Source organism: Salvia miltiorrhiza, chromosome 7, assembly GCF_028751815.1.
Source record: "Salvia miltiorrhiza cultivar Shanhuang (shh) chromosome 7, IMPLAD_Smil_shh, whole genome shotgun sequence".
Lineage (NCBI taxonomy): Eukaryota > Viridiplantae > Streptophyta > Magnoliopsida > Lamiales > Lamiaceae > Salvia > Salvia miltiorrhiza.
The window spans coordinates 41651601-41662387 of record NC_080393.1 but is presented as its reverse complement, the minus strand read 5'-3'; the positions used below and the strand labels follow the sequence as shown (position 1 = coordinate 41662387).

Genomic DNA, 10787 nt, shown 5'->3' with positions numbered 1-10787 from the left:
ATTATTTCAAAAAATATATTAAATGTCATGTTTATAAATTTTCATCACAAGTCATTTAATTTAAAAATATTTTTTGATTGTCAAGTTTATAACTTGTTATAAATTTAAAATTATGACATAAAAAAATTATTTAACTAACATGACACAAGTCACAAGTATTATTTAAGATGACATAAAAAGATGACATAAAAAATATTATTTCAAAAAATATATTAATTGTCATGTTTATAAATTTTCAACACAAGTCATTTAATTTAAAAAGATGACATAAAAAATATTACATGCTTTTTTATGTTTATAACTTATTATAAATTTCCACAATTCCAAATTTCCATACATATAATATAACTATATAAGAATTATTTTGATTGTCATTTGACTTGTTTGTAAGTTACTTCTTGCGTCCCACTCCAGTAGGCTCATTTTCCTTTTTGGAATGTCTCACTCCAATAAGCTCATTTTTCTTTTTGGGTTAAAAAAATTGTACTTAATTGGTGTGGACCACACCATTTTACTATCATTTTCCTACTAAAAAGTAAGTTTTCTTAATCTCCGTGCCCAAAAGAAGTGAGGCTATTGGAGTGAGACGGAGTGAGTATTATATTATTTACGATTTTTAAGTTAAGTAAAAATTTGAAATTTAATCACAAATCATTTAATTTCATACTCCCTCCGTCCGCCAAGATTATGTCACAATTATTATATCGGGCGTCCGCCAAGATTATGTCACTTTCCTTTTATGGCAATGGTCCCACCATCCTCTTTAATATTTTATCCTTACTAACACTCTTTATTTACAAAAAAACCACTCAAAATTCAATCTCAACCACTCATCTCATAAAGTGGTGGGACCCTTTCTCCACTACATCAAAATCATCACCAATTTTATTAAATCCCGTGCCCAAGCAAATTGCCATAATCTTGGCGGACGGAGGGAGTAAAAAAGAATAATTTTTTTTAAAAAAAGGAAAAGCTTGTAAACCGTCGGTTTTCGGCCCGGCCCTAAATCGGTGGTTCAAGTCCGAAAATCGGCCCTTGAACAATAAGGCGGGCCAGTTTAGGTTCATGCTCTTGTCGGCCCGAAATCGCCGGTTCGGGCCAGGAACCAGCGGTTTTCGGCCCGGTGGCACCACTATTCGCCGCATCACCACTCGTATCCCTTCTGCAACACCTCTTACCTACACCTTCACTTTTTGAATACATAAAAAGTCCTAAATGTATTTTCTTGTGTATATAATAAAGGGTTAATGCCGTGACAAACCATGAACTTTTGTGCGATTCCCAAACTTTTCATGAACTATTTTTTTTATTAAATTTTCCATGAACTTAAAACACTCGAACAATTTTTCCATGATTTTCAAAAATCGCCAAATTGAATGCTGATATGGCATTTTTAAGTGACCTGAAAAGTGACATGGCGTCACCGGCGGTGAATCAAAACGACGTCGTTTAGTTAGGAGTAAAACGACATCGTTTTGAATCCAAACCCCTCTCTCTCTCTCTCTCTCTCTCTCTCTAAATGAAGCAAACTCGCCAGAGTCCAAACGAAGCAAACGAGTGCAGATTTTCGCTGGAGGGGCAGATCTGGTGTGGTGGTGGGGGAAGGCAGCGGAGGGGCGGGCAGATGGCTGCACTGCCGTTAATGGTGGTGGAGGAGACTGGATTGATGCGAGCCTAAAATTGAAGATGACGAAGAGTTCCAGAGCTGACTAAGCCTTGCCAGAGTGCAGAGCTGCCAGAGGCAGCTCTGCCAACTCTGTCCGACTCAGCTCTGCAGAGTTGCCTCTGTCCGACTCAGCTCTGCCCCGACTCTACGACTCTGCTCTGCCGACTCTGCTCTGCCGACCCCCCACTACGTGCCATATCAGCTCGATATTACCACGTAGGCGACAGGTCAGCTTGGTATTACCACGTAAGCGACACGTCAGCTCAGAGCTTCACCGGAGCAAAAAAACATGGAAAAATTGTTCAACCCCTTAAGTTTATGGAAAATTTGATACAAAAAAAGTTCATGGAAAATTTGAAAATAGGTCCAAAGTTCATGATTTTTCAGGGCATTAACCCTATAATAAATAAAAATAATATTTCAATTTGTTCGAGATCATCTAGAAGGCAACAGTTGTGGAGACATTTATAAGGATAAAAAAAAGTGATAAATACAATATTTAAAAGAAAAAAAGTTTGTTTTCATTTTGGTACAAATTTTTTATTTCATACTCATTTTGATACAAACACAAAAAAATGGATATCATTTCACCCAAAAATGCATTGCATTTTTCAACCTAAAAGATATTTCTTGCCGCTATATATATATATATATAGTGGATTTGTAAAATATCCACTTTCATATTGTAAAAATAAAAAATATCCACTAAAATAAAAAAACTTAAAAAATGTCCACTGTTACCAAAATACCCTTCACATTCAAAATTAAAAAAATGTCCACTTTACATCACCCATTTAGAAAAATCCCGCAATTCACAACCAATCGAATTCACAACAAGAATTTTTTGTTTGTGAATTCACAACCAGTCGAATTCATAATCAAAATTTAATTCACAACCAAATTTTTTTGGTTGTGAATTCACAACCTAAATTTAATTCATAATAAGAATTTTTGTGTTGTGAATTCAAAACCAGTCGAATTCACAATGAAAATTTAATTCACAACCGTAAACTCTAAACCCTAAACCCTAAACCCTAAACTCCGAACCTTAAACAGTCGAACTCACAACAAGAATTTTTTGATTGTGAATTCACAAGCCTAAGCCCACTCTAAATCCTAAACCCTAAATCCACTCTAAACCCTAAACCCTAAAACCTAAACCCTAAACCGTAAACCCACTCTATACCCTAAACCCTAAAACCTAAACCCTAAATCCAAAACCCACTCTAAACCCTAAACCTTAAACAGTCGAATTCACAACAAGAATTTTTTGATTGTGAACAAGCCTAAGCCTACTCTAAATCCTAAACCCTAAATCCACTCTAAACCCTAAACCCTAAACCCTAAACCCACTCTAAACCCTAAACCCTAAAACCTAAACCATAAATCCTAAATCCACTCTAAACCCTAAACCCTAAAATCTAACCTAAACCATAAATCCTACACAGTCGAATTCACAACAAGAATTTTTTGGTTGTGAATTTACAACCAAAATTTAATTCATAGCCATAATTTTTTGGTTGTGAATTCACAACCAGTCGAATTCACAACCAAAATTTAATTCACAACCAGAATTTTTTAATTGTGAATTCACAACCAGTCGAATTTACAACCAAAATTTAATTCACAATCAAAAATTTTTGGTTGTGAATTCACAATCAGTCGAATTCACAACCAGAATTTAATTCACAACAAGAATTTATTTTGGTTGTGAATTCAAGTAGTTGTGAATTTGAATTTTTAAAGTTTGAATTCACGACTAAAACTAGAATTTATTTTGATTGTGAATTCGAGTTTTAGTTGTGAATTCATAAATTTGATTGTGAATTCAAGAATATTAAGTTGTGAATTCATCGAGCTAGCTGTGAATTCAAGAATATTAAGTTGTGAATTCATCGAGCTGGTTATGAATTCATAAATCTAGTTGTGAATTTTAAAAATATTAAGTTGTGAATTCATATATCTGATTGTGAATTCAAGAACATTAAGTTGTGAATTTATAAATCTTGTTGTGAATTCAAGAACATTAAAAAAATAATTGGTGCTCTTCGTAAACATTAAGTTCATCATATTCTAACTCGAATGAAATCCAAATCTCTCTTTGTTTAATCTTACAATGACTAATTATATAGTATAAAAAAATGAATACACTATCATATCAGAAAAATTCACTCCTAGCCGTCCGTGATCCAAATGTATCAACGAGAATCAAATTCACACAAATAGCAAACGACATTCAAACAACATATTTGAACATTGACAATAAACAAATAAATCAAGAGTTTCAATTAATTGGAACATGCACAAAACTATAGAAGCAATATGACTAGATCTGTGTGATGACCGTCACTCCCCCTCACCTCTGAACCCCGGCGGTGGCACGACCACAAGCCGCGCCTCCACTTCAAGCTCAACCCTAGATCTGCGTAGAAGATGACGTCCTGCTCCGATTATGCAGGCGAACGGAGGCAGACCGAGAGAAGATGTATGGAGGCGAGGCAGATAGGGAGGAGGCGGCGCGGCGAATTGGAATTCAGGGATGGGGCGGACTCGAATTCAGGTGTATAGAGGAGGCGCTGATGTAGGCGAACGAAGGGGGAGGCTTTTGAAGGAGCGTCGAACCAGGGAGGCGGCGCATCGGACCGGGGAAGGCGGAGCGTTAGACCGGGGGATGTGGCGCGGCGGAGTCAAAGGTGCCGAGCCAAAAGCGCGTCTTCTTCCCCGGCGAGTCAGCAGTGGCGGAGCAATGCTGCCGCGTGCGTGGCTCCCTCCGTCTCAGAACAGCAGCGTAGCGGTGGTGGTGGGTGGCAACTGTGGAGCGACGGCGAGAACGAGAAGGAGAGGAAGGGAGAGAGAGAAAGAGAGAAAGAGAGAGTGACGTGAAGGTGAGGAGAGAAATGAGTGGCCATTTTTTAAAATTTTAAAGTAAGGGATATTTCTATCTTTTCAATCAAAAAGTTGACAGTTTTTATTATTTTTATCTTAGTGGACAATTTTTATCTTTACAATATGAAAGTGGATAGTTTTATATATATATATATATATATATATATATATATATATATATATAGGGAGAGGTTCAAGAAAGAACTACTAAATAAAAGAAGAACGCAGAACCATTTTCAGTCATTCGATCATCAAGATCTACGGTGAATACATCATCTTGTTGGATGAATGCAGATCCTGGGTTCGAATCCTGAAGGAAGTAATTTTTTTACTTTTTTTAGTGGATTAATTTTAACAGCGAATGCATTAATTTTTACAGTGGATGCATTAGATTTTATGGTTCTGTAGTTCTCTCTAGAACCACATCCTATATATATAGGGTTAATGGCGGCTAAATTACTTAACTATACCCAAATTCTGGTTTGGGTACTATACTTTAATGTCTGTAATACAAAATACCAAACTTACAATTTAATCTGATTTAGCTATTCCGTTCATTTATCCGGAACCTAAGTGAATACGTGGATGACGGAAAATCCGATGTGGACTCGTCGGCGGTTAAATGAAACACAGTCGTTTCAATAAGTATGAAACGTCATCGTTTTGAAGGAATTTGAGAAACCCAAATTGTTCTTGTTATTTTAAGCGAGGGGAACCCTAATTTGCGAAACACTCTCATCTCTCATCTGTCTATGAAATCGTGGAATAGCGAGTTCGGCTACTCAATGTCGAGTGCCAGCTCATGTGGTGGAACCTTGAATGCAAAAGCATATCGTTGGCTAGGGCGTCCTGTCCTGTGTAAACATGGTGTAGCTTCTTTGAGGACCTCAAACACTCCTTTGAATCCCTACCGTCGTTTCTACTGTTGTAGCTTTCGAGGGGTTAGCACAATTTCAATTTTGTGTTCCTGTCCATTTATCTCAACTATTTTGTACAACAATTGTGTTTTTTGTTGGTTTTTAATCAAATGATGATTGTGGTTTGTGGGAGTGGGTGGATCCGGAGTTGAACGAGCACTACAAAGGATGCATCGAAAAGTTGAAGCTTCAACTGAACATGGCAGAGGAGCAGGTGGCTCAGGCGACAACTATGGGCACATTCAACCGGGATAGGTTGGTGGTTCGCCAAGATGAAATCCAGTCAGCCATTGTGGAGCTTCAATTAGCGAAGGCCAAAAACGAGGAACTTGAAGCTATCGTAGGTGCTCAAGATGTGAAGCTTCGCACATGCAAATGGTTTCTCTGCTTTGTTGCTGTGGTTATTGCTTTTCTGTTGAAGATGAAGTGATGTAGGTTGGGGGTAGTTGTAGTATTATGTAGGCCATTGAAAACTTAGAATTGTCTTCCTTTTGTGAATTCTAGTATGGCCTATGATTATTAAACATTTTGTTGTATGTTAGAAGGCTAAAAATGTCGTCCTTTTGATTGCTAATAGACTTCATCTTCTGTGTGCTTTATATCTTTGTTGCATATCTTAGAAGCAATGATAAATTTTAAAGCATAAGTATAACAGGAAATCTAAAATACTGCAAAGATGAAAGGACAACAGTTAGCTATTTAAAGCTAATTCTGGAGATGAACAAGTTAAGTTACAAAAAAAAGGTTCCACACTTAGCTATTTAAAGCTAATTCTGGTTCACAATAACAAAGGTTCAACATGTTCACCATTTCCTTGAGTTTGCAAAATATACAAAAAGTTGCATTTTCATTCACAGTTCTTGGGTTGAGGCTTCTTCATTCCTACTTTCTTGTGTTGTTGCAACTCCAGTGACAACACTATTCTGGGCAGTCGAGGTATTCCCACTTTCTTTGTTCTTGGAAATTCTTGGTTTCTTGTACTTTTGAAACAACATCACTTTCTTTGATGAGCTCGAACCCTGGAAACAGTTGCAGTCTATATAGATTAGATTTAACCCAAGAATCAAACTTTCATAAAGCAAAAATATATACTACAACTTACATGGTAGAAGGTATTTCCAGTGGCCTCGTTGACGTAAACACCAATCCCTTTAAGAGCTGCCCCTCTACCCTTGTATTGAGTTGATCCACTTTTTATTTTCGTCTGAGATTGTGGGTCAATTGCAGTCTGCTTACTTGTGGAAGTACCTTCACTTGGGTTGTTTCCTTGCTTTTCTTTGCTTCCTTTTTGAGGTGCACCATCTTTGGAAGGCCTTCCTCTCTTCCGCTGTTGGATATGGAAACAAATGAAGTGTCAATCGAATTTAGCAAAGTTGTACAAATTTAACATAGTATAGAAAGGTGTACCTTGTTAGGGTTGGGGTTTTCGATGGCTGCAGCAGTACATTTCCTTTTGTTATGCCCTGTCTGCTTGCGGTTGCTACACTTGATTGCTAGTCCATGTTTGGTCATCCTTCCATCATTCTCTTGAGGTGCCCGAACCCTTTTCTTCTTGGGACGTCCAGGCATTCTTGTTTTTGGTGGTGGTTTAACAACAGCTCCCTCGACTTCAGGCCACATCTTGTTCCCAACAATGAGTTTAATACCAAATTCATACCCCGAAAGATAGGTTGCCACAGTGAAGTAATTAGAAACAAAATCAGCGGGATGACGGTCCATGTATCTGATGGCAGCGCAAGCATGCTTGCAAGGGATACCACTTATATCCCACTCTCGGCATGAACACGTGTTTTTCCCATATATGCTTGTTTTCACATGCACAACAAAGGTGTCACGTTCATAATGGACTTGGAAAGTATCATGCATGGCTGGAAGTGCCATGCAGTATGCACTAGCCATCACATTTCTCTCCAATAGTTTTGACACATTCGGAGTAAGTTTATTGGTAACAGATGACATGGCTTTGAATTTTTGAACCTGTCTAACCATCAAAGATGAACGGATTTTCTCTAACATATGAATTACATGCTTCCCCCTAGCATTTAATATGTACCCATTGAAACATTCACTTATGTTGTTATCGAAACTATCACTTTTAGGTTGACTGGATATGAATGCCTTACAGAATTTCTTGATGTCCCTTGATATGAAATCTTCATGCGCCGTGGCACTCTCTTGCTTCAACTCAAGAACTGCTACTTTGAACTCCGCTTCATGCGTTGCATACACAGCCCTGAAGAACAGATTCTTCAGTGTCTGGCCCTTGTGTTCCTTCTTCCAATTCATGTATACATGTCGGGCGCAGTTCCTGTGCTCAGCTTTTAGAGCCAAAGCAGCAACGGCGTTTGCCAATCCCTACATACAATGACAAGAATTTTAATCGGTTATTCGCAACAAAAATTAAAATTAAAAGGGAATCAATACCTTCTGTTGATCACTAATGAAGGTCCACCCACTGCCATCTCCAATATCTAAATCCTCAAGAAGACACTTCAAAAACCAAGTCCAGCAAACTTCATTCTCAGCCTCAACTACGGCCCAGGCAATTGGAAACATACCATTGTTTCCATCCTTGCCTGTTGCACAAAGGAGATGACTGCCGAGGTATGTTTTCAAAAAACATCCATCTATGCCTATGACTAGGGGTGGAAAATCGGGTACCCGCGGGTACCCTACCCGCAAAATGCGGGTACCCGCGGGACGAAAACTGCCGAAAACGGCACCCTCACCCGACCCTCTTTCCCGATGCGGGTACCCGAATACCCGCAGCGGATACCCGCTGCGGGTATGAGGGTACCCTCACAGTCCCGCAATTTTTTTTTTAATTGTAATTTTGCGGGTTTTTGGTCCCGCTGGAGGGTATTTCGTCCCGCGAGAGGGTATTTCGTCCCGCGAGAGGGTATTTTGTCCCGCATTTCACAAAAAAATTGAAAATATCTTTTCTATTTCATCGATTATCCATAAAATCTGTGACGAATAAAATTCCTAATATTATTAAATAAAATTATTTAATTTAATTTTTAAATTTTGGTTAATTGGTTTAATTCCTAATATTATTAAATAAAATTGGTTTAATTCCTAATATTTATTGGTTTAATTCCTAATTGGTTTAATTCCTAATATTATTAAATAAAATTCCTAATATTTATTGGTTTAATTCCTAATATTATTGGTTTAATTTCTAATATTTATTGGTTTAATTCCTAATATTTACTTTTGGTTAATTGGTTTAATTCCTAATATTATTAAATAAAATTATTTAATTTTATTTTTTAAATATTTATTGCGGGTATGCGGGTACCCGCGGGTATACCCGCGGGTACCCTCTACCCGCGATTTTTGAGGATGCGATACCCGCACCCGACCCTCCACCCGAATTTTGCGGGTATCGGGTACCCGATACCCGCGCGGGTATCGGGACGGGTGAGGGTATACCCGATACCCGCAACCCGATTTTCCACCCCTACCTATGACAGGCCGGCAACTCTTCTTGAATCCTTTTCTCAAGGCACTCAAACCCATATATAGTGCTTTGAATACACTATCTGCTTCAAGAAGAAGCTCATAGTGCCCCTCACCATCAACCCTTCTAGAATATCTGCCCCAAGATCTTTCACCCCTAAATTGTACCTAACTCTATAGACATTGAGGTAACGTTTTGCAACCCACTGTGAGCTTAACAATTTATTACTCATTGCCTTAGTACAGTTATGGTCACCCGCATAACTTTTTATAAAGAAGTTACCATTACCCTGCAGAGCACTTGCAAACACTTTCCAAGGGCAAGGAGGAGTACACTTTGCTAAAAGTTTCTTCTTAGAAACAACCCTAAACCGAATGTACCTACCATTTTCAATTGCCCAAGTGGTTAAAGCCTCTCTACACTGAAAACCATCCTGAAAGTGCATTCCTATGACAATTTCAAGTTTTCTATGGTCACACTTCGGATCATACACGAGTCTTTTTTTTCTCAATCGTGGTTCAAAATCAGAATCACTCTCCTCAGACACAAATTCATGGGTTTCATTTTCATAATCAGACGCATAGGTGTGCTCTACATCGGCTTCAAACCCGTCATTCTCATTCAGGAAATTAAAAACACTATCAACTTTTTTTAATTTCTTCCTTAATTCAATATTTTCTTCATCAGAAATGTAGTCTAAATCAGCAGGACTAACTTCTAACAAATCACTTTCACTAGGTTGGTATTCTTCCTCACTACTGTCACCCCAATCCATGTTGATTACATCTTCAATTTCAGAGAATGTTGCATTGTCTAAATGTCCCCAGTCATCCACATCTCGAGGAATATTAGATTCCTCATCTATGTCATTCCTACCCTTGTCTTGCAAACCCTCAGATTGACCCTCAACCCCACATTGCCCCTCACTGCCATAACCCTCAGTCTGACTACCCTCACCATCACCATCACTTGGCTCACCATCACAGTCACTCTCACTACCCTCAGCATCGCCCAAGTTCCCCTCAACATCACAATCAGTAGCCTCAACATCATTACCCTTAACAATCCCCATTTCCTTTGGTTGTTGTTTGTCATCTGTAACTTTTGTAGCTTTAACCCCACCCTCAACACAGACTGTAATTATCAAATTCTTACCCATTGCTGTTAACATATTCATGACACAACTATCATCTACGATTACTATATGTCTTTGAGTGGTAGGGATTCGATAATAAAGGTTTTCCCACGACACATACCCTATTTCTTTCACATACTCAACGAGATCAAAATAACCAAAACGATTAGGGTCTAAGCCTATTTTGGTCAGAAACTCCCCTCCCATATAGTGTTGCTTGGCTTCTTTGTTTATGAAGCGACCACCATGGCATATGTGCAAACCAAATTCAGAACTGCACGCGATTCACACAGAAAAAAAAAATTACGGACATGCACTTTCAAAGGAAATCATACAAAAGTCCAATAACATGAACAGTAAACCCTAGCTACAATATTAATTCGAAGGCGACAACACTGACAAAGCATACCACAAATATTGTATTCAAGAATGCGACAACTCATTCTAAATAATACAACTTGTATTGCAAATAAGCGACAAAGCATACCACAAAAGTTTTAAAGAATCAAACAAGGAGTACCTTTTCACCATTTTTTACACCTTGGGACCACTTGGTCACAAGTTTACTGACTTGTGCTTCGAAATGGCAATAAACAAATCAAACAGCTGCGAAACCTTTAATTTTGCTATGAAATTGAAGAACGGGCTTTGTCAGTAATCTGGGAATCTAAAGATTAAGACAAATGAAAAGGTGGAAATGAAAAAGTGGAAGTGAAAAGC

The 10787-nt window shown here is 38.1% G+C and overlaps 2 protein-coding genes across 2 annotated transcripts; both read right to left on the bottom strand.

Annotated features, from left to right (window-relative positions):
- Positions 1-6183: 6183 nt before the first annotated feature.
- LOC130992967 (uncharacterized) lies at positions 6184-7019 on the bottom strand. The gene is made up of 3 exons (XM_057917683.1): positions 6877-7019; positions 6572-6796; positions 6184-6488 (listed from the first exon to the last, which is right to left on the bottom strand). The coding sequence occupies exons 1-3, from the start codon at positions 6979-6981 to the stop codon at positions 6321-6323; spliced, it is 498 nt and encodes a 165-aa protein (XP_057773666.1). The 5' UTR covers positions 6982-7019; the 3' UTR covers positions 6184-6320.
- A 149-nt stretch (positions 7020-7168) lies between these two features.
- Positions 7169-9521, bottom strand: LOC130994228 (uncharacterized). The gene is made up of 4 exons (XM_057919266.1): positions 8937-9521; positions 7894-8102; positions 7285-7824; positions 7169-7192 (listed from the first exon to the last, which is right to left on the bottom strand). The coding sequence occupies exons 1-4, from the start codon at positions 8989-8991 to the stop codon at positions 7169-7171; spliced, it is 828 nt and encodes a 275-aa protein (XP_057775249.1). The 5' UTR covers positions 8992-9521.
- Positions 9522-10787: the final 1266 nt, after the last annotated feature.

What these genes read in the sequence shown, in the direction of transcription:
- LOC130992967 (XM_057917683.1), bottom strand. Translation starts at nt 6,981, where the DNA reads ATGACCAAACATGGACTAGCAATCAAGTGTAGCAACCGCAAGCAGACA. An exon ending in AAAACCCCAACCCTAACAAG is followed by an intron (nt 6,797 to 6,876) that starts GTACACCTTTCT and finishes CATATCCAACAG; the next exon opens with CGGAAGAGAGGAAGGCCTTC. An exon ending in CTGGAAATACCTTCTACCAT is followed by an intron (nt 6,489 to 6,571) that starts GTAAGTTGTAGT and finishes AACTGTTTCCAG; the next exon opens with GGTTCGAGCTCATCAAAGAA.
- LOC130994228 (XM_057919266.1), bottom strand. Translation starts at nt 8,991, where the DNA reads ATGGGTTTGAGTGCCTTGAGAAAAGGATTCAAGAAGAGTTGCCGGCCT. An exon ending in GAGTTGCCGGCCTGTCATAG is followed by an intron (nt 8,103 to 8,936) that starts GTAGGGGTGGAA and finishes CCCTAGTCATAG; the next exon opens with GCATAGATGGATGTTTTTTG. An exon ending in TCATTAGTGATCAACAGAAG is followed by an intron (nt 7,825 to 7,893) that starts GTATTGATTCCC and finishes CATTGTATGTAG; the next exon opens with GGATTGGCAAACGCCGTTGC.